We start from the raw sequence: 23,413 nt of genomic DNA, 5'->3' as shown, positions 1-23,413 counted from the left end.
CCTTAACCTTGACTTGTGAAGTGCTTGGCACCATGTTCCTGACTTCATTAACCATTATTGGAAACTTAGTATCTTCAGCAACGTAATTTAATGTGGGGCTTTTATACTCAGATTTTAAAAGATCATGATCTATCAAATCAGAGAAGCAGGTGGAAATCTGTACTTTGCAAGAGTTATCTCCCCAGCCACCCCCACCCCCACCCCTATCCAGGTCTCAGTTTCCCGTCTGTAAAATAAGCACTCCAAGGACTGTTCCAGATTTCTTCCCAGGCCTCTTTCTGCTTTGACATTTTCCACAAAGACCCTTTTTGCCTTTTCCCCTTGTGCCCCTTTACCTGTTACTCAGGCTAACCCCGAGGACTCATGCCTACACTTATTTCTTAGGTATGAAATACTCTTCTGCACCCTCACCCTGTAGAAATTCTGCCCTTCCTTGCAGGTCTGTCTCAGAAAAGTCAGTTGGTTCCCACTGCATTCTTCTTCTGTTCCTGTTCCGTGTAGTAGTTACAGAAGGTCATCTTTGATAACTCCTTGAGGTTAAGGACTGTGAATGATTCATCTTCAAGTTTTCCCTGGTGTAGGGGCCTTGTCCATATCTATTGAATTATGCCCTTCCTCACTAGGAGGAGATTGCTTTGGCAGAAGCTTACAGAGCTGGGGTTCTGCTAACAGAACAGCTACTCCTGTTAACCCTGTTGATGACTGAGTAGTGAGCAGAGGCCTGGTTGCATGGGGTGGGAGGGTGTGAGTGTACAGTGCTTGAGCTGTTCCCAGCGATCACCTTTGGGCTGGGTCCTGATGGATACATAGACAGAGGTGCCCCAGGGAATCTCTCACGGGGATGGGAAGGAACTGCTAAAATGCCCAGCAGTTCTCCGTGAGTCCTGGGCAAGTGGGAACTTGAGGCAGGGTTGTCTTGAGGAATTAGGGCTTTTGAGTATAGAGTTTTTAAGTGGAATACCAATGGTCCCATTTGTGTTCTGAATAATTCACTCTTGACAGTGCCCTAAAATAATAATTTGTGATTGTAGGTGGAGGATTGTAGCTTTAGCGTTCTGTGTGTTTTTCCATATTTAAAATTCTTCGGCAGATGCGTATACCTTTAATTAGAAAAAGCATAGTGTTGTTTTTTTGTAAATGTTGACTCCCGTGGTAGAGTGAGAATGAGGAAACCAGCTTGAAGGGTGTGGAGAGGATATTGCGTTTCCAGGCATCGAAATTTAGAGCTTTTTTTAAAATTTGATCTGCTACATTAATTCCATTGAGGGTACCCTTCAGGGCTGGAATTTAGATTCTCTCCTCAATTTGGTAATAAAATACTTTTCAGTGTTAGGTTTCCTTTTTGTGAAATGATCCTGTGGTTAGTATAGCTCATTTGCAAAACTCTTAATGGACACAAGGGGGCAGTCTTGCCGTTCTCTCCACTTGACACGAATCTGCCTGTGGCTGACTGGCCCCGAGTGCCTCTTTCCCTCTGGGCGTTCTGGACTTGGAACACAGCACAGGGGTCAACAGAATGCAGTGTGCCTTTAAGGGTCTTGAGATACTGGGGTTCAAGGGTCCATAGATGTCCTTCCAGGCCCACACTGGGATTTCCTGGAGTCTCTCAGTGGGAAGGAAGGGCACCCACCTCTCAGGATGACTATAAAAATGACCCTCTGTGTTTTAGGCTCCGAGAAGGATCCGTGTCAGAAGATGGAGAAGGATGGATCAACTGTGCCCGTGAGTTCCCAGGCTCATGGGGGTGCAGGGTGGGCATGGGAGCTTTCAGTCTTTGTTTTGAAGCCCATGTAAACTCAGTAGTTAAATTCTCGTCAGTGTTTGGTGATGGGCATGATATAGAAATAAAGCTCAGTTCCTTCAGCTGGGGAGCTTAGCGCCTGTCTGAGGTGTCTTGAGCAAGACCACCAGCACTCAGACGGTAGCTGAATGTCCCCAGATGTCCCCCAGGTGTACAGTACAGCCAGCATTTGAAGCCGCAGTACCAAAAAGAAAGGAAAATGAAATGCCGATAGCTTTTTATATTGATGACATGTTAACATTTTGGATCTGTTGTGTTAATGAAACTATATTATTAAAATTAATTTCACCTGTTTCTTTTTACTCTCTAAATGCGGCTTCTGAGAATTTTTAACTTACACATGGCTTCCGTTATTTTCCTGGCCACAGATACAAGGTGGAAACAGTTCCCCTGTGGTGAATATTGCACAGGGTGCGTCCCCAGGGCTAACCCACTGTATGGCAGGTGTCAGGAAGGCTGGATTTGAGCTAACTGAGCTAAAAACAGTTTTTTTTAACTTTTAGGCTTACGAAAATAGTACAGAGAACTCCTATACATCCTATACCCATCCATGCTCCTCAAACATTAACCTTTTCTGTGACCACAATACAGTTATCAGAATTCATTAACACTGGTGCAGTATTGCTATCCCGTCTGTAAACCATATTCAGGTCTTATCAGCTGCCCCGATGATGTCCTTTTTCTGGTGCAGGATCCAGGGCAGGACCCCACAAGGCATTTGTTCCCGTGTTCTCAGTCTCCTTTAATCTCCTTTAATAGCTCCCAGTCTGTCTCTGTCCTCCCCGACCTTGACTCTTTTGTAGAGTGCTGGTCAGTTGTTTTGTCAACTTTCTTGCAATTTGGGCTTGTCTAGTGTTTCCTCCTGATTGGAGGAGGAAATGGCAACCCACTCCAGTGTTCTTGCCTGGAGAATCCCAGGGACGGTGGGGCCTGGTGGGCTGCTGTCTATGGGGTCGCACAGAGTCGGACATGACTGAAGTGACTTAGCAGCAGCAGCAGCAGCAGCAGCAGCAGTGTTTCCTCCTGAGGAAATTCAGTTCATGCATTTTTATCTCAAGTGCGTCAGAAGTGACCTTGTGGGTATCAGTGTGTCCATGTATCCGTTATTGGTGCAATTAACTTTGATTAAGTGTTGTAAATCCATCCACTTTTGTCAAACCTGTGGCCACCACCAGCCTTTTTAAATATGGTGGCAGTTTCCTAACAAACTTCCCTCTTCCAGGGGTTTTTCTCTCCTCCTTTTCCATAAGCTGGAGTCGTTCCCTTTTGCTTAAACTGTTTCATTGGCTTTCCTTGTCTCTAGGCTCAGCTCAGACTCGACTGCTGCTGACTTGGTTTTCTGCACGAACCCTGCCTCCTTCCCACATCACATACGTGCCCAAGCGGACGGGGTTTCATTCAGTTCTATGGACCTGCCCCTTGGCTCTCTTTGACTTCCTCCCTGGCTTCCTCCATGAGGTGGGACCATGACTGTGCTCACTGCTGTATCCCAGCCTGGACCACAGTGAACACTGCTGAACATAGGAACCAGTATACTAGGAGTACAGGGAGAGCTGAATCGTACAAGTTCAGTTTTAGACATGAGGCCTTGAGATGTCTGTGTGACCAGTTCTCAGTTCACATTTCCTGTAGGCCATGAGAAGCACTCAGCACGAGCTCAAGAAAAGTGTGGCTTGGCTTTAATAGATCTGAGGGGCCTTAGGATGGTTGAAGCTGAAGGAGTAGGTGACGTTGTCATGGAAACATTCTTTACCTTGATCCACAGTAAAACTGCATGTTTACATCTTTTTTTGGCCACTCCAATAGGCTTGCAGGATCTTAGTTCCCTGACCAGTGATTGAACCTGGGTCCCCAGCAATGAGAGCATCGAGGCCTCACCACTGGACTGCCGGAATTCCCATGTTTTGTATCTTAACTAATAGATACATAGGAAACTGTCTCCACATCCATTTGTATTTTTACAAAACAAATTGCACAAGACAGTACCCACGTTTCTTCCAGTGGTTCATTCTGATTTTTTTTTTTATTCCATTACAATTTTTTAATGCACATTGTTTATTCCAGGAACTGTTTTCATGACTCACTGTTGGGCCGTGACCCACGTGTTTCCCTGGAGGGCGCAGAGTGTGTGACGTGGGGCGGGGGAGGAGCCTGTGGACACCAGGCAGGAGGAGGACACGCACACAGGGATCAGGGTCGTCACAAAGGACAGTTGTTTCTCGACAGAAGCACTCCTCTGGGATTTGAGGGGGTTTCTCTGCAGCACCCCCTGCAAAGAGCACGTCCTGGGTCATGAGTTTTGAATAGTAATCCCAGCTGAACTGGCTGAAATTAATCTGCTTCCTTAGGATGTTTAATAAACACTGCATAAAGACCTTGCGATATTCAAAATGCTATGTAAGAAACCTGTTCAGGGGTTCCCTGGCAGTCCAGTGGTTAAGAATCCACCCAGGTGCTCACTTCGGCAGCACATATACAACAAAAAAAAAGAATCCCCCCCGGGAGCAACTAAGCCCGTGTGCCACGCTACTGAGCCCCCACGCCTAGAGCCCATGCTCCGCAACAAGAAAAGTCACCGCAGTGAGCAGCTCATCCTCTGCAACGAAGAGTAGTCCTCACTCACTGCAGCTTGAGAAAGCCTGCTCACAGCAACCAAGATCCAGGGCAGCAAAAAGAGATCAGTTAATTAAAAAGAAGAGAGAGAAATCTGTTCAGTCTAGCCTTTGCCTTTGTGAGCCTCTGGGTGTTGCTCTGAAGGTCATTCCTGTTGCATCCTCCGTCCAGCTCTGGGGAACGGCCAGCGTGAAATTACTAAGGCCAGAGGACAGTCGTCTCACTTCTCAGCAGCTGGTCTGCAGCATCTCTCACTTAGGATTGAGTTTATTATTTTTTTCAGAGAAACCTTAAACTTCTCAAACGTTGAGTTCACAGTATGTCTCTGTTAGAAGGGGCGGGGGGAGGGCGGGCCCTGCTCTGACAGGTTCAAGGACAAATGGGATGAGCCTGACAGATGAGGAACCCAGATTCTCCCATCCCTAGGACAAGTACAGAGAGTTACTTTGTAGCATCTGTGCTCACTGTCAACTTGCAGCCAAGACATCCCTGGGCCCCACTGTCTGTAGACAGGTCTTCATGGATCCTCAAGGGTAGATGCTTTGTGGGATGGGGATAAGGACTAGGAGATGTGAAGCAGGACCCTTTTGGAAGGATGTAAGTGATAAATGATCTGATTGGTTTAACATCTTTATTAAACAAATACTAGGTTGCCCAGCCCTGGAGGAGATGTCTGGGCCAGTTTCTGATGATGGTAGATTCTGTAGGCTTTTTGTATTGTTTGAGAAACATTATGAAGGACTGAGAAATGTTAAAAAGCTAAATAAATCCTAGAGGACCGGGAAAGGCAGCTAAAATGGGCCACAGCTATAAATTCCTCATAAGAGCCATTGCATTTTGAGCCACTAGGCTTGTGGCGTGTGGCCAGGCAGCGGGGGTGGCCAGGGAGAGCCCACGCCTCTGGGTGTGTTCACTCCCGTCGAAGGTCTGTCTGATCTTCCAGCACAGAACGCTGCCCCTTCCAGATAGCTCATCTGTTAGAGCAAAGTCGTTAAACAAGCAGGCAGGCCGAATTCATTTATCCCCTCGCAGATGACTGAGATGCAGAACTCCAGAAGAGAAATATTTTCCCTACCAAGAAAACTTGGCTTATTTCCCAAATTCTTGTTAACATGAGGGTCATGGAAGGCACAGGGGGCCAGTTTCCCAGAGTTGACTTGACTCAGGAACTCTGAGTTGAAGTAATGAAAGACAAAAGACTGAGGTAAAATGTACTAATTTAAAGTCAGCAGTGTAACAAGAAACCAAAAGTGTAGGCAGTACCCAGTAGGCGAGTCACACAGGGGAAGCAAGACTGCTGTGGGGAGGTTTCTTTGTTTAGTTTCTGTTTTGTTTTGTTTTTTGCTGCGTTGGGTCTTAGTTGTGTCACGTGGGATCTTTCATTTTGGTGCTTGGACTCTAGCTGTGGCTCGAGGGCTCAGTAGTTGCAGCTTGAAGGCTTAGTTGATCCGTGGCATGTGGGATCTTAGTTCCCTGACCAGGGATCAAACCTGAGTCCCCAACATTGCCAGGTAGATTCTTAACCACTGGACCTACCAGGGAAGGCCCCAAGGGAAGGTTTCTTGATGAGGAGTGCGTGGCACAAGAGGTAAGGGGCTGACTCAGATGTGCAGTGTGCTAGTGATCAAGTGACATGCTCTCAATCTCCTCATTTTGGGGTCAGGAATCCTGGGGCGGCTTGGCTGGGTGTCTCTGACTCAGGGTCTGTCACCGGCTGCGATCACGTCTGGCCTCGACTGGGGTGGATCCACTTCCAGGCCCTCTCACGTGGCAGAACTTCCCCACGTGGCTTCTCCATAGACCTTCTTGCAGCCTGAAGCCTGTTTGTAAACCAGTGACACCCTGTGACATTTACCATCTTCTGTTCTTATATGACCATCACTGGGTCCAGCCTAACTCAGGGTGGTGGGAGGCTGCAGAGAACTCATACAGGAGCTGGGGTCACCGAGGACCGTTTTGTTAGAGATTGCAGACCGCAAATGCCTTCTGGCTCTGGTGACGGGTCTCTCCCAAGATAAAGAGTTTTTCTGGGGGACCTCGGGCTTCTGTCAGGTGGTGGGCCGCCCTCCCCCAAATGCTGCTGGAATGGGCACTGCCAGCCTGTGGCTTTGGTGTTTCCCATATCTGTGGCCTTAGCCCAGGGATTCTGTGTTAGGCCCTCGGCTGATGGCTGTGAAGCTGTATGCAGAAATGGTGTGAGTGTGTCTGAGTGTCTTCTAAATCGAGAATGAGTCCATAATGACCTTGAAAAGTTTACACACCCCTTGTCTCAGTTGACCTTGGATTTCCTATTCAAATTTGATTCAAACAAGACACCAGAGAACTGGATCGATTATAATCAGTAACTAATTGGTCAGTCATGCTGACATTTTAGATTATTAAGATTATTCCAGAATCCTAACCCTAAATCTAATAATTTTTTTTTTTTTTTTTTTTTTTAAGATTCCCAGGTTACTTTGGCATTTTGGGTGTTACTGGATCAGATTTTTCTCCATTTATACAAAAAGTTAACATAGGTAGGAGGAAATAACCCTCAAAAATGCTTTTTAGGAAGAAAAGTGGTACAGATTCCACATTCCTGTGAAAAACAAAATCCTAACCACATGTGGCTCCCAGGAATGCATGTTTATGGTAAAAAATCAAGCTGGCACCTCAGAAGGTGACATGTTCGCAAAAGGAGCTAAAACCTCCGGCAGGAAGGCCTGAAATGAGGAACTGCAGCCCAGACCCCCACGCTGTGCCCCTGACGGCACCGCTGGATCCGCATGCCAGTGCTCGGGGCCTCTGCCCTTCCCGACGACCCGGGGGGGTCAGTGTTCACTTATCTTCGCCATTTGTGCCTGCTTAGGCCTGAAAGTCATTTTAGAAACATTTCCATCCAAAGTGGCTAAAGCATAGTTCACAGGAGGCAGTATGTAAAAAGGTTGACGCTCGTTTTGAAATTTTTTTCCATGGACCACGTCATCCCCAGAGATCCCCAGGTTCACAGGATAGTAACAGCGGGTGTTTTTCTCTCTTCTGCACATGACTGTGGAGAAGGCAATGGCACCCCATTCCAGTACTCTTGCCTGGAAAATCCCATGGACGGAGGAGCCTGGTAGGCTGCCGTCCATGGGGTCGCTGGGAGTCGAACATGACTGAGCGACTTCACTTTCACTTTTCACTCTCACTTTTCACTCTCATGCATTGGAGAAGGAAATGGCACCCCACTCCAGTGTTCTTGCCTGGAGAATCCCAGGGACCGGGTAGCCTGGTGGGCCGCCGTTGATGGCGTCGCACAGAGTTGGACATGACTGAAGTGACTTAGCAGCAGCAGCAGCAGCACATGACTGTCTGGTGACTGACCTCTGAGATAATTACACTTTCTCCTTTTTGAATGAGAAGAACACTTCCCTAAGTCACCTGTTAAAAGAGAATCTAAGACCTGCCTGATACTCATTAGAATGTTTTTTCCTTTTTTAAAAAAATTTTTACTTTTTATTTTTGTATTGGGGCATCAGATCAGATCAGAGATCAGTTGCTCAGTCGTGTCCGACTCTTTGCGACCCCATGAATTGCAGCACGCCAGGCCTCCCTGTCCATCACCAACTCCCGGACTTCACTCAGACTCACGTCCATCGAGTCAGTGATGCCATCCAGCCATCTCATCCTCTGTCGTCCCCTTCTCCTCCTGCCCCCAGTCCCTCCCAGCATCAGAGTCTTTTCCAATGAGTCAACTCTTCGCATGAGGTGGCCAAAGTACTGGAGTTTCAGCTTTAGCATCATTCCTTCCAAAGAAATCCCAGGGCTGATCTCCTTCAGAATGGACTGGTTGGATCTCCTTGCAGTCCAAGGGACTCTCAAGAGTCTTCTCCAACACCACAGTTCAAAAGCATCAATTCTTCGGCACTCAGCCTTCTTCACGGTCCAACTCTCACATCCATACATGACCATAGGAAAAACCATAGCCTTGACTAGACGAACCTTTGTTGGCAAAGTAATGTCTCTGCTTTTGAATATGCTACCTAGGTTGGTCATAACTGTCCTTCCAAGGAGTAAGCATCTTTTAATTTCATGGCTGCAGTCACCAAATGTAGTGATTTTGGAGCCCAGAAAAATAAAGTCTGACACTGTTTCCACTGTTTCCCCATCTATTTCCCATGAAGTGGTGGGACCGGATGCCATAATCTTCGTTTTGTGAATGTTGAGCTTTAAGCCAACTTTTTCACTCTCCACTTTCACTTTCATCAAGAGGCTTTGTAGTTCCTCTTCACTTTCTGCCATAAGGGTGGTTTCATCTGCGTATCTGAGGTTATTGATATTTCTCCCAGCAATCTTGATTCCAGCTTGTGTTTCTTCCAGTCCAGCGTTTCTCATGATGTACTCTGCATATAAGTTAAATAAACAGGGTGACAATATACAGCCTTGACGAACTCCTTTTCCTTTGGAACCAGTCTGTTGTTCCATGTCCAGTTCTAACTGTTGCTTCCTGACCTACATACAGATTTCTCAAGAGGCAGATCAGGTGTTCTGGTATTCCCATCTCTTTCAGAATTTTCCACAGTTTCTTGTGATTCACACAGTCAAAGGCTTTGGCATAGTCAATAAAGCAGAAATAGATGTTTTTCTGGAACTCTCTTGCTTTTTCCATGATCCAGCAGATGTTGGCAATTTGATCTCTGGTTCCTCTGCCTTTTCTAAAACCAGCTTGAACATCAGGAAGTTCACGGTTCACATATTGCTGAAGCCTGGCTTGGAGAATTTTGAGCATTACTAGCGTGTGAGATGAGTGCAATTGTGCAGTAGTTTGAGCATTCTTTGGCATTTCCTTTCTTTGGGATTGGAATGAAAACTGACCTTTTCCAGTCCTGTGGCCACTGCTGAGTTTTCCAAATTTGCTGGCATATTGAGCGCAGCACTTTCACAGCATCATCTTTTAGGATTTGGAATAGCTCAACTGGAATTCCATCACCTCCACTAGCTTTGTTCGTAGTGATGCTTTCTAAGGCCCACTTGACTTCACATTCCAGGATGTCTGGCTCTAGGTGAGTGATCACACCATCGTGATTATCTGGGTCGTGAAGATCTTTTTTGTACAGTTCTTCTGTGTATTCTTGCCATCTCTTCTTAATATCTTCTGCTTCTGTTAGGTCCATACCATTTCTGTCCTTTATCAAGCCCATCTTTGCATGAAATGTTCCTTTGGTATCTCTGATTTTCTTGAAGAGATCCCTTGTCTTTCCCATTCTGTTGTTTTCCTCTATTTCTTTGCATTGATCGCTGAAGAAGGCTTTCTTATCTCTTCTTGCTATTCTTTGGAGCTCTGCATTCAGATGTTTCTATCTTTCCTTTTCTCCTTTGCTTTTCGCTTCTCTTCTTTTCACAGCTATTTGTAAGGCCTCCCCAGACAGCCATTTTGCTTTTTTGCATTTCTTTTCCATGGGAATGGTCTTGATCCCTGTCTCCTATACAATGTCATGAACCTCATTCCATAGTTCATCAGGCACTCTATCTATCAGATCTAGGCCCTTAAATCTATTTCTCACTTCCACTGTATAATCATAAGGGATTTGATTTAGGTCATACCTGAATGGTCTAGTGGTTTTCCCTACTTTCTTCAATTTCAGTCTGAATTTGGCAATAAGGAGTTCATGGTCTGAGCCACAGTCAGCTCCTGGTCTTGTTTTTGCTGACTGTATAGAGCTTCTCCATCTTTGGCTGCAAAGAATATAATCAATCTGATTTCAGTATTGACCATCTGGTGATGTCCATGTATAGAGTCTTCTCTTGTGTTGTTGGAAGAGGGTGTTTGTTATGACCAGTGCATTTTCTTGGCAAAACTCTATCAGTCTTTGCCCTGCTTCATTCCGTATTCCAAGGCCAGAGTTGCCTGTTACTCCAGGTGTTTCTTGACTTCCTACTTTTGCGTTCCAGTCCCCTATAATGAAAAGGACATCTTTTTCGGATGTTAGTTCTAAAAGGTCTTGTAGGTCTTCATAGAACCGTTCAACTTCGGCTTCTTCAGCGTTACTGGTTGGGGCATAGACTTGGATTCCTGTGATATTGAATGGTTTGCCTTGCAAACGAACAGAGATCATTCTGTCATTTTTGAGATTGCATCCAAGTACTGTATTTCAGACTCTTTTGTTGACCATGATGGCCATTCCATTTCTTCTGAGGGATTCCTGCCCGCAGTAGTAGATATAATGGTCATCTGAGTTAAATTCACCCATTCCAGTCCATTTCAGTTCTCTGATTCCTAGAATGTCGACATTCACTCTTGCCATCTCTTGTTTGACCACTTCCAATTTGCCTTGATTCATGGACCTGACATTCCAGGTTCCTATGCGATATTGCTCTTTACAGCATCGGACCTTTCTTCTATCACCAGTCACATCCACAGCTGGGTATTGTTTTTGCTTTGGCTCCATCCCTTCCTTTTTTCTGGAGTTATTTCTCCACTGATCTCTAGTAGCATACTGGGCACCTACTGACCTGGGGTGTTTCTCTTTCAGTATCCTATCATTTTGCCTTTTCATACTGTTCATGGGGTTCTCAAGGCAAGAATACTGAAGTGGTTTGCCATTCCCTTCTCCAGTGGACCACATTCTGTCAGACCTCTCCACCATGACCCGCCCATCTTGGGTTGCCCCACGGGCATGGCTTAGTTTCATTGAGTTAGACAAGGCTGTGGTCCTAGTGTGATTAGATTGACTAGTTTTCTGTGAGTATGGTTTCAGTGTGTTTGCCCTCTAATGCCCTCTTGGAACACCTACCATCTTACTTGGGTTTCTCTTACCTTGGGCGTGGGGTATCTCTTCATGGCTGCTCCAGCAAAGCGCCGCCATTGCTCCTTACCTTGGACGAGGGGTACCTCCTCACCGCCGCCCTTCCTGACCTTCAACGTGGGATAGCTCCTCTAGGCCCTCCTGCGCCCGCGCAGCCACGGCTCCTTGGACGTGGGGTTGGTCCTCCCGGCCACCGCCCCTGGCCTCGGTTGTGGGGTTGCTCCTCCCCACCGCCGCTCTTGGCCTTGGGCTTAGGGGCGTGGGGTATCTCCTCCCAGCCGCTGCCCCTGACCTCCAACGCGGGGTAGCTCCTCCCAGCCACCGCCCCTGACCTCCAACGCGGGGTAGCTCCTCTTGTCGCCCCCCCCCCCCAACCTCGGACGTGGGATAGCTCCTCCCAGGCCGCCGCCCCTGACCTCCAACGCGGGGTAACTCCTCTCATCGCCCCCCCCGACCTTGGACGTGGGGTAGCTCCTCTCGGCCGTTCCTGCGCTGTCGCAGTCTGATACTCTCGGCCGCTGCCCCTGACCTCGGATGTGGGGTAACTCCTCTTGGCCGCCGCCCTTCGGGCATGGGGTCCTCCCAGCTTCTGCCCCTGACCTCGGCCGTGGGGTGGCTCCTCCCGGCTGCGCTTGGCGCACCCGTCTCAGCCGCCTGCGCTTGGGGCGTAGCCAGTTAAAACTCTTGAGATAGTTTCAGGTGCACAGCGGAGGGACTCAGGCACACCTGCACACGCCTCCATTCTCCCCCAGGGCTCCCCCGGTGGCTCAGAAGTAAAAGAATCCGCCTGCCAGTGCAGGAGACGAAGGAGACTCGGGTTCGATCCCTAGGTCAGGAAGATGCCCTGGAGGAGGACATGGCAACCCACTCCAGTCAGTATTCTTGCCTGGAGAATCCCACGGACAGAGGAGCCTGGCGGGCTACATTCCACAGGGTTGCAAAGAGTCAGATATGACTGAACAACTCACACACATTCTCCCCAAACCCCGCTCCCATCCAGGCTGCAACATAACATTGAGCAGAGTTCCCTGTGCTGTGTACAGCAGGTCCTTCTTGTTGGGTATCCATTTTTAAATACAGCAGTGTGTACCTGTCCATCCCCAACTCCCTAACCATCCCTTTCCCCTGTCCTTCCCCCTCCCCCCACTCACAACCATAAGGTCATTCTTTAAGAATGGTTTTTTCTTTAGATCGTACTGTAGCTAGATTTGTTGGGTTTTTTTTTTTTCTTACTTTTTAATTTTATTTTATTTTTTAACTTTATAATATTGTATTGGTTTTGCCATATATCAACATGAATCCACCACAGGTATACACGTGTTCCCCATCCTGAACCCTCCTCCCTCCTCCCTCCCCGTACCATCCCTCTGGGTCATCCCAGTGCACCAGCCCCAAGCATCTAGTATTGTGCATCGAACCTGGACTGGCGACTCGTTTCATATATGATATTATACATGTTTCAATGCCATTCTCCCAAATCATCCCACCCTCTTCTCTCCCATAGAGTCCAAAAGACTGTTCTATACATCAGTGTCTCTGGTTCCTCCCCACCCCACCCCCGGGCTGGCTTTTTCCCCCCCCTTCCAACCTATTTTTAAAGGATGTGATCGTTCTCATCAGGAGGAAGTCGCTGAAGGGTACTTGGGGTTCAGCAGCCGAGGCCCGTATGTCTTACTTGCGCCCGCTCCCCCCATAGGCACTGCTGGAGTCCCCGGTGGAGAAGACCCCCGTGTCCGTGGCCTGCGGGATGGAGAGCCCCCTGGATGGCATCTGCCTCAGTGAATCAGATAAGACCGCCGTGCTCACCCTGATAAGGGAAGAGGTGAAGACTTCCCCGCCACGTCCACTGTTGCTCATTTCTTTGTCAAGCCTGTGTGCCAGTGGGGAGGTTCCATCTCTGCTGGCTTGAGTTCTTGCTCACCAGCTGGAGAGCTCATATAAAGGGCTCCCTGGAGCTGGAGTCCTGGTCTTCTGGTATCCAAGGGGCAAAGCTGACACTTGGAAGTGTCCTTGAGAACTTCAGGACACTTCTTTATCGCTTATCCTTGAAGTTTTAAGTACACAATTTTCCCAACTTTACCCACATACGTAACTAAGTCAGCACCCCTTCGTTTTACAGAGGATATAGGCTCATGCCTAAAAGTTCCTCAAATTCTAGACTTGTAGGAATATAAAATTGCTAATTAACTCTCAACTTCCTCTGTCGTGTTTATTGAACGTCTTCTGTTTGAAACAGATCACTGCTGGGCCTTTCCTGGGTGATCTGGAAAATAGAAAGTCACTTGTTAGGTACCATTAATTCTTTTCCACTCTCCCCTTACACCTCTGTGCTGTGTTTGATGTGTGTGGTTTGTATGTTTCTTGGATTTCTTTCACTTTTTTTTTTTTTCTTTCACTTTTTTAAAAGAAGGTAATTCCCTTGGTGTAGTGATTTTATTTTTATAATGTGATGAAAATGGTTAAGTACCTCTGACCTAGGTCTTTCAAACCTTTAAAACAGAGCAGTAACTTTGGTAATTAGTGGTGTCAGCTAGTCCTGTTGTCAAAACGCTGTGGTCAGGAGGCTTCACAAAGTCTTGTAAATGAGAAAAGTGTCTTCTTTCTTCTGAGAGTTAAAATTATGAGATAACCACTGACCAGATGCATCAAAGCAAAGATGTGCTAGGACTTCCCTGGTGGTCCAGTGGTTAAGACTTTCCCCCCTGCAGGGGGAACTAAGAAAAGATCCTGTGTGCCGTACAGAGTGGCCCAAAAAACAAAGATGTGCCTGCTTCCTCCCTGAAGCAGAGAGGCTGGCTTCTGGTTCTTGAAATCCTGCTTCATGGCACCAAAATAAAGATTGTACCAATTAGAAAGAAGCACAGGGAAGTATAATCACATGAGAACAATAGGTTCCCATCTGAGCCCTGTGCAGGGGAAGAGGCGTTTGAGACCGTGAATCTAGAGTGTTTCTTTCCAGCTAGCATGGGCCTCCCAAATGTAGGATATGGGTCTTGGTCTAACAAGCAGGATCTTGCCCACCGTGAGTTGGGTGCCTCTGCCCGGAGGCACTGACCTTCTGAGCCCTATTCTGACTCAATCTGAAAGCTCTGCAAAAAAGAGACTCTCTGTCCAGGCCAGCTCCCCCCACTCTGATCCTGTGATGGTTTCATATCTCAGCCTAATTACTAATAAAATGGAGCTCTGGCGTCTTACCTTTAAGAGGAGTCTGCCAGACCAGTGGCTCAGCTGTTGGCCTCCTGACCCAGCAGGGTTCTAGGCTGAAAGCCAGACCCTGGACCAACATGGAGTTTACAGAGATGGTAATTCCCACCTGGGGCTTTCCTGGGAGAGGTTCTCCTCCCCTTCACCCTGGTGACCGCATTCCAGCATCCTTATGTGGCTGACATTTCCCCAGTGTCTGTGTGCAATACACACAGAGATTGAAGTTTTTTTATTCCCAATGTAGATTGAATATCTTGGGATGAACATTGGCTGTGTGTTGTTTTCAGGCTCTAGTCTTGAATTCAAACTGTAAAGAGACTGAGCCGGTAAAACTAAGCTCTGTCTGTATTATAATCTAGATAATCACTAAAGAAATCGAAGCAAATGAATGGAAGAAAAAATACGAAGAAACCCGACAAGAAGTCTTGGAGATGAGGTTAGACTGGAGGTTTGAGGGAGGGGTGGGTCCCTTTATGTATTATTAGATTTAGTGCAAAGGAAGGGATGACAGTACTTGCTTACATAGAACCAGCTCTTGAGAACTTGAGGGTTTTGCTGTTTGCACCTTAATTTGTGATGGGTAAGGTCATTTCCTGAGGATTGCTGACCAATTACTGTATTCAAATGTGGTAGCTTATTTTGGGTTGTTCAGAACGTGACAAGTAAGCAGAACCCACAGAATCCTTGTCTTTTGAAAAGACAAATTTGTGCAAAAATACCCATTCGAAATACAGAGTAATAAGATTTATTGACATCTTTAGTTATGGAGGCATTAAAATCCATAATCCTTTCCTAAAATGAACTATACATGGTAGCTTCAAATTTCATAGCCACGAGGAAGAGTATAAAAAGCATTTTAACAGGAAACAAAGCTGACTGACTAACTTGGACTCTCTTTGCTTTTACTATTCACTCCTACATTTAGGAGCTGCGAAATAACTAAAAATGGCATCAAAGAGTGGGGGGCATAAATAATTTACAGACTGTTCAGTGGGCACTTGGATGAAACATTTTAAATGGGTCCACTTTAGTTTGTGGCTCTTGTATTATTTGGTGTTTCGAGTGCTTGCTGGGTCCCTGTGCCGGCTTGTTGGGGAGGAAGGCACAGCCCCTGATCTCAGGGAGCTTTCAGCTGCCTTCATGAGAACTTGGATGCCTGGTCAGTGTGAGGACCAGAGTTCTTCTCACCAGGGGTCTCTGGGAGGGGCACCCGTCACTGGAGGGTCAGGAAAAGATTGCACTTTTCCCTCATGAACAGGACAGGGTGATCTTTAAATAACTTTGAATAACTAAAATGCTTCTGGAATTAGGACAATAAAATAAAACCTGGAACTGAATCACAGGGGACCCACTGCCTGTAAGAGTGGTTTGGGGCCAGGAGAGCCTGAACTCAGATCAGGCCTCTTAGGAGGAGCCGCCAGGATATCATTAACTCGTTTTGTAAAAGAGTCACTTCTCTAAGCAGAATTCATGGACTGCCTAGGCGTCATTCACAAAGGTGCAAAGAAAAATGAAGGCAGTTGTTTTGGCGGATTCTTTACCAACTGAGCTATCAGGGAAGCCCAAATAAAATGCACGCCTTGTTAAACAGAACCTTGAGAAAAGCCTTTCTGAGCATTAACAAATCTTATATTAAATATTAAAAAAGCAGGGGGGCACCCCAAAGCACATAGCTGGGTTATGTGAGTTTGTCAGTACATGTTACTGTGTTTCGTTGTTTAGGGCAGCATTTGTCCAACTTCCCTTGTCTGGATATTCTCTTCTGATGAGACTTTTTGTCTGTTTGTTTAAGGAAAATTGTGGCTGAGTATGAGAAGACCATTGCCCAAATGATTGGTAAGGAAATTTTTCTGTAGAATATGAACCTCAGGATCCAAAGATGATTTTCAAATTAAAATATAAATCTCTCAGTTTGTCCATCCCTGAGATACAGTTGATTCTCATTATATGCAGTTCTTGTTTTTATAAAATTGCCACAAACACTGAATTAGGCAGTTCTAACCCATTGATCCTCAGGAAGGCAAAGCAGGTGCCTATGAGCCTGTGGTCACACAATTTTGTCAATACATAACCTTATTTAAGGTGTATTGTCGTTTCATGAATACCGAGCTCGTACCCGGACTAAGCTCATCTCACGTGTGTTTTCCCCCAAGACACCTCCAGCCTTGTAGCTTTTAGGACACAAGACGGCCCCACAGCACCAGGCTTGGGGCCCATTTAAAATTCCCCAACAGGAAGCACAAAAATGCAAAATTAAGGCCCGAAGTAGACTAAATAGGGTCCTTGTTGGCAGTATGCAACATGGCAGAGCATCTCCTGGTCCAGCCTTAGGCGAGAATGTGCTCGGCTGGTCACCCCAGTTCTCTGCCGCCCCACACGTGCCCCTGAACGGCCGGGAACCCAACGCACGTCTTGACTTGGAGGCGACATGGGAATTACAGTGAGCAGGCAAATTCACAAATACAGAATCTGCAAATACTGAGGATCCATTAAGATTAGATTCCTTGTAGACGATGAACACTTCCAGCACCAGGGTGGGCGGCCTCTCCACGTCCTTCCTCCCACCCCTCTCCCCGCCCCCTCCGGTGGGACGTCTCTGGGCCTCACTCCACTGCAGGTCCCGCTTTCCCTGCGTCAGACCTATCAGGGCTGTTAGAAAGGACAGCGCTTCATCCTCCTGCATTGAATTTAGAACCTCTTATAGCCACTGTCGTAAAGACTGACTCCCCAAGTCACTTCAGGTCTCTCTGCATTTAACCGAAGTGCTGAGATAATTTATGCCATCCACGCCACCTGACAGCTGGGAGCTGCATGGCTCCTGCCCTCAGCTCCTCTGGGTCTCTGCTCGCATCACTCCTCAGACAGAGGCCATTTGATATAAAAGGCACCCCACCCTCTTGCCCTGCTTTGTTCTTTTCCCCGTCACCTGTTGCCTGTCTCCCGCACCAGAGTATCAGGGTGGAAACTTGTCACCTTCCTTGCTGGGTTCCCCTCCTCCAACCCCCCTAGAGTACTGCCTCACAGCTCAGGAGGGCAGCTGTGAACTGTTGGGTGAATTCGTGTTCTCTGATCGTGACTCACAGAAGATGAACAGAGGACAAGCATGAGCTCTCAGAAGAGCTTCCAGCAGCTGACCATGGAGAAGGAGCAGGCCCTGGCCGACCTCAACTCGGTGGAAAGGTCCCTCTCCGACCTGTTCAGGAGATACGAGAACCTGAAGGGCGTCCTGGAAGGGTTCAAGAAGGTACCTGTCCTTTGCCTTCTGCCGCCTTGGTGGTGTGTCTTCTTGCTGATGGGTTGTCAAACTCATGTGCCCAAAGTGTGGGTGGCCCAGAAACAGGGAATCAGGGACCCTGGGTGGCATGTTTGAATCCTTTCTCTCAGTCAGGGCAACAAGCCTTGGACACGACCAGAGTGTGGCACAGCATGTAAGAACCTGGGGCCCTCAGACCTTAGGAGAGTTCTAGAAATGTTCTTTTTGATCATTCACCAATTTGTCAAAAGTAAAAGGGAGTCAAGCCATAACACTGAAAAATTCAAGCCGAAGGTATCAAAGAAGGAAGTATGAAGTTTCAGATTTAGGTGTAAGTGGGCATATTGACTTAATTTGGTCACTCACCATCACTAAAGACACATTTATAGCAGTGAGCGTTCTTTTTTTCATATTAAAATAAAAATGACTATCCAGTGTGTCCAAAACAGGAATCAGATTCCCCTTCAGTTTTTCTGTTTGTTTTTGGCTGTGCTGGGTCTTTGTGGCTTTGCTTGAGCCTTCCCTAATTGCGGCAAGCCACTCTTGGCTGCAGTGCTCCAGCCTCTCCTCCTGTGGAGCTCGGGCTGTAGGCCTGTGGGTTCTGGCAGTTGCTGCGCTCGGGCTCAGAGGCTGTGGCCCACGGGCTCAGTTGGTCCCCAGCATGCAGAATCTTCCCCGACCTGGAATCGAACCCATGTCCTCTGCACTGGCAGGTGGATTCTTATCCCCTGCGCCACCAGGGAAGTTGCACCCTTCAGTTTTGAATAACTTTGGCCTTCCTAAAGCCAGGTGGTGCTACTGGAAAAGAACCTGCCCGCCTGTGCAGGAGACATAAGAGACGCAGGTTCGATCCCTGGGTGGGGAAGATCCCCTGGAGAAAGGGCATGGCAACCCACTCCAGTATTCTTGCCTGGAGAATGCCGTGGACAGAGGAGCCTGGCAGGCCACAGTCCACAGGACCACACACAGTCAGACACAACTGAAGCGACTTATCACAGGCATGCACACTTCTCACAGGCATGCACACTTATCACAGGCATGCACACTTATCACAGGCATGCACACTTCAGAAGCAGGTGTGTCAGTGTAACTCACTGTCTGATTTGGAAGTTAATGCATGATGTTATCTACAGTTTCCTCAGTGGGAATTATTTGTGCCTTTTTCAAAGTACCATGGAATCTTATTTGAAGGCATCTGAATGTAATTAGGTTTTCTCATGTTTTAAAAAAGGAAAGCTCTTGACACATGGCGGGTTACTAGTAGAAGAGAAACAAAATGACCTGTTTCTTTCCTTTTAAATTGTCACTTGGTAACAGAATGAAGAAGCCTTGAAAAAATGTGCTCAGGATTACTTAGCCAGAGTTAAACAAGAAGAGCAACGGTATCAGGCCCTGAAGATCCACGCCGAGGAAAAACTAGACAAGTAAGAGCCTCTGCGGAAGAATTTCATTTTTCATATTGTTGTAGGAAGACTGACAGAGGAAAGAAAAAAAAGAATTACTGTTTTGCATTTGTGTGTGTGTGCTTTTTTGGTCGTTTTGTTTTTCTGGAAAGACATTTTATTTTAAATAAAGCACTGTGTACCTGTCAGTCCCACGCTCCCAGTCTGTCCCTCCCCCTCTGCCCTTCCTCCCTGGTGACCAGAAGTTCATTCTCTAAGTCTGTGAGTCTGGTTCTGTTTTGTAAATCAGCTCATTTCTTTTCTTTCTTTTTTTTTTTTTTTTGAATAGGTGAAGTCTTCCTCTAGTTCAAACAGTAAAAAGAACAAAGAGAATACTAAGTAAAGTAAATCAGACAGAGAAGGAGGAATATCATATGACATCCTTTATATGTGGAATCTAAAAAGAAATGATACAGATGAACTTACTTGCAGAACAGAAAGAGACTCACAGAGTTAGAGAACAAACTTACGGTCGCTGGGGGTAAGGGTGAGGGGAAGGGATAGTTAGGGAGTTTGGGATGGATGTGTACACATGACTATTTAAAACGGATACCCAACAGGGACCTACTGTACCGCACAGGGAACTCTGCTCAAAGTTATGGGGCAGCCTGGATGGGAGGGGCGTTTGGGGAGTATAGCTGAGTCCCTTTTGCTGTCCACCTGAAACGGTCACAACATTGTTAATCAGCTGTCCCTCGATATAAAATGAGAAAATTTTTTAAAAGAATAGAAAGATAACAGTCTCTCCCTCCCACCCCGTCCTCCCCCCATGGAGTTCCCACCTCTTCCCTCACCCCAGGAAATCACCATCCTTTTACCGTTCCAGACATACTCCCCCTCCTCTTCCCCCTAGCCCAGCTGTGTTGGGCTGTGAGTGACGTCGTGCAAGTCTGAGGTGTACAGTGTGGATTTGATGCAGTACGTTTGCACCACCATCGAGCTGGCTGAGGCTCTATCACAGTCCTATTTTTTTTTTTAATGTGATGAGACTCCCTTTTTTTTTTAATATACAGATGGTAGCATACTCACTTTATTCACTCAGCAGTTTATTTTGGAAATCTTTCTGTGTCAACCCATGAAGAGCCTCTTTATTTATTTATGTTTTAATCTGGTGTTCCGTTGACGGAACGTATCCTTTACTTAACCAGTCCTGCCTGTTGGACACTTAGGTTATTCAGCACCTTCTGCTACAAACAGTGCTGCAGTAAAGTAACCAACCTCAGACGATTATCGTCTGGGAGGCAGGTGAGATCCCTGTATGTGAACTGCTGGGCAAAGGGATTTATGGGTTTATAATTGTGATCATATTGTCCAGTTGCCCTCGTTAGACTTTTATTACTTTACAACCCTGCAGTGTGTGAAAGCAGCTCTTTTCTCATGCAGCTTCACCAACAGATCAGGATTCAGGTTTTCGAAACATCTAACCAGCGGAAGATGGTTATTTCAATTTAGTTGAGTTTTTTCTTTTATTTTGGCAAGCAACACAGCATTTTTATTCAACGTAGTTTTGATTCATATGTATTTTATGAGTGAAGTTGAACATATTTTAGCAGCAGCAGCAGCAGCATACATATATTTAGTCAGTGGCAGCCCACTCCAGTACTCTTGCTTGGAAAATCCCATGGGCGGAGGAGCCTGGTGGGCTGCAGTCTGTGGGGTTGGGAAGAATCGGACACGACTGAGCGGCTTCACTTTCACTTTTCACTTTCATGCATTGGAGAAGGAAATGGCAACCCACTCCAGTGTTCTTGTCTGGAGAATCCCAGGGACGGGGGAGCCTGGTGGGCTGCTGTCTATGGGGTCGCACAGAGTCGGACATGACTGAAGCGACTTAGCAGCAGCCGCATACATATATTTGCTTTTCCGTGAATGACTTCTTTGCCTGGTTTTCTAGTGTCAGCTTATGTATTTTAAATATAAATATATTGCAGATGACAGCCCGTTGTGATATGAGTTGTGAATAATTTTTCTAGTTTGTTACCTTTTGGCTCTGCCCATAGTGTTTTTTGATATGCAAAAATTTACTTTTATATAGTGTAATTTCTCAATCATTTCTTTTATAGCTATAGGATCTTCTGTCATAGTGACAAAGATCTTCATCATGCTCAATGTAAAACATTTTACCATGTTTGCCTTCCAGTACTTTTAATGGCTTAGTTTTCTTTTTATTGTTTAAAATTTGTTTTGACTTCAGTTGAAGTATAGTTGATTTACAGTGTTGTGTTAGTTTCAGGCAAAGTGATTCAGCTATATATATGTATATTCTTTTTCAGATTCTTTTCCATTATAGGTTATTAAATAAGGCTTAATTTTTTTATGCTTAAATCTGATGCATTTGCAATTTATTCTGGGGAATAAAGGATCTATGAAGGATGTACCCAACTGTATTTTTTAACTAAAGAGTAATACATCCTTGTACATTCTGCCACCTTCCTGTTTGTAAAGCCTTGTAAGTTCCCCTTTTCCCTCCCCACCCCCAGAGGCATTGGTATTAAAGGTTTATTTTGCATCTTTCTAATCTTTTCTATGAGCCTTTACAAATACTACCCAATGGCTTTGGGCTTTTTAAAAAAAATAATACAGTATTATACAGGTTTCTATTTTCACGTAATCGTATATTATGGCCCTTTTTTTTCACGTTAGAACATATTGCTCAACTAATTATTAGTTTGTAGACTATTTCATGCCTTTCGTGGACGGGCATTTCACCCTTTTCCTGTTGCAAACAGTGTGGCAGTAAACACCCTGTGCCCTCAGCGTGGTGCTGGGGAGTGTGCTCCTCGGGGAGATTGCTAGGATGGACTCGCTGGGCGGGAGGCACGCGGTAGTTCCTGCCACACGGCATCCACAGAGAGGGCTGTGCCGGTTTTCTTTCCCTGTCAGCACCTTGCATCTTGGCCAACGCAGGCCAAGATCATCCTGGCTAATTTCTGCCAAGCTGATACATTTTAAAAGTTTATCGTTTTAATTTGCACACCTCTGATTACAATGAGTTTTTAGCATCTTTTCATCAATTAGCTGTTTATCAAATGACATCTGTGGCTTTTAAATTTTCCTTTTGCATCTCTTCAATAAAGTTGCCTGTAGTCTGTGTTTCATAGATGCCAACAGTTAGTATCCTGACTTGTTAGCTGTGTTAATCCACAAAGATCCTGCTTACTGTTGTACTGGGTTTTAAAAAAAAAAACTAAGGTTGTTGTAGAAACTGGCCTGTGATTCCACTCCTGGGTGGCATGTGAATTTTGAAGGGCACCGTGTGCCTTGAGATGAATTCTGCCAGTAGTTTGCACCAGGGAAATCTCAGCGGTTATGTGTAATTAAATTTTTATAAATTAAAATTGAATCCTGTAGCTCACTGATTCCTATCTTCCCTCTATGGTGAAGTCAGCTGACTTAGTCCTGTGTCACATATGGCAGCTGTTAGCATCCTGGCTCTTGCACTGTGACCGATGACAAACTCTGTTTTTTTTATCCCTTCCTTCCATAACAGAGCCAATGAGGAGATTGCTCAGGTTCGAACAAAAGCCAAGGCTGAGAGTGCGGCTCTCCATGCGGGGCTCCGGAAGGAACAGATGAAGGTGGAGTCCCTGGAGAGGGCCCTTCAGCAGAAGGTACGAGGGGTGGGATGTCATGCCCAGGAGACCTTTGGTTTTCCTCCTCCGCTGTGGCGCCCTCATCTTGGATCTGGATGAAGGAACCTTGTCTCTCTGCTCAGACGCTTCAGTCCACTGACTCGAGTAGAGACAAAGGAGGGGAGCATGAGTGGGACCTGCCCACAGGCGGGGCAGAGGGAAAGTTGCATTCATGGAAGTTCAGTGGATCAAAGGTTTAGGCTCCGAGGCTGCCTTTTTTCTCTTTACTTTTTTTTTCTGTAACACATGAAGCTATTGTCCCGCTTCATTGCAATTTTGCCCTCCAGGAGCCACTAGGCAAAATCTGGAGGTGTATGTGGTTGTCTAGACTGGGAGATGCTGTGGGCATCTCGTGGGTAGAGGCCAGAGATGCTGCCAAACACCCCAAGGTGCACAGGACACCCCATAATCAAGACCCTCCTGCCCCGATGTCAGCGGTGCCACGGTCTAGAAATGGCTACATAAGCAAAAACCACGCTGCCCAGTGATTCTTAGACTTCATTCTTTGTGCCTCTTCTGTTTTTGTTACTGTGTTTCCAAACATGTTTTCAGGCCTGTGGCATCTGTTCCACCAGGGCAGGGATTTTATTGAGGGGTCTGATAAACCCAGAGACGGTGGCCCTTGGCATTCTCCAGGTCCCTGGAGATGCTGATGGAGCAAGTGAGGCCCAGATATCTGGCATTTCTAACAAATACCCCCA

At 46.4% G+C, this 23,413-nt stretch overlaps 1 protein-coding gene across 13 annotated transcripts in view; it reads left to right on the top strand.

Moving 5' to 3' along the window:
- Nucleotides 1–23,413, top strand: part of TACC1 (transforming acidic coiled-coil containing protein 1) — a 129,359-nt gene that overhangs the window by 100,643 nt on the left and 5,303 nt on the right. For all 13 annotated transcript variants that reach the window (XM_055567044.1, XM_055567041.1, XM_055567042.1 and 10 more), the window contains 7 exons: nt 1,670–1,722; nt 12,878–13,003; nt 14,745–14,821; nt 16,178–16,221; nt 17,469–17,629; nt 18,956–19,062; nt 22,571–22,691. In XM_055567044.1, coding sequence (XP_055423019.1) covers nt 1,670–1,722; nt 12,878–13,003; nt 14,745–14,821; nt 16,178–16,221; nt 17,469–17,629; nt 18,956–19,062; nt 22,571–22,691 — 689 coding nt within the window. The remainder of the gene's footprint in view (nt 1–1,669; nt 1,723–12,877; nt 13,004–14,744; nt 14,822–16,177; nt 16,222–17,468; nt 17,630–18,955; nt 19,063–22,570; nt 22,692–23,413) is intronic.

This window comes from Bubalus kerabau, chromosome 2 (assembly GCF_029407905.1).
Source record: "Bubalus kerabau isolate K-KA32 ecotype Philippines breed swamp buffalo chromosome 2, PCC_UOA_SB_1v2, whole genome shotgun sequence".
Taxonomy (NCBI): Eukaryota; Metazoa; Chordata; class Mammalia; order Artiodactyla; family Bovidae; genus Bubalus; species Bubalus kerabau.
Note: the sequence above shows the minus strand (reverse complement) of the source record. Positions and strands in the feature narration are given on the sequence as shown.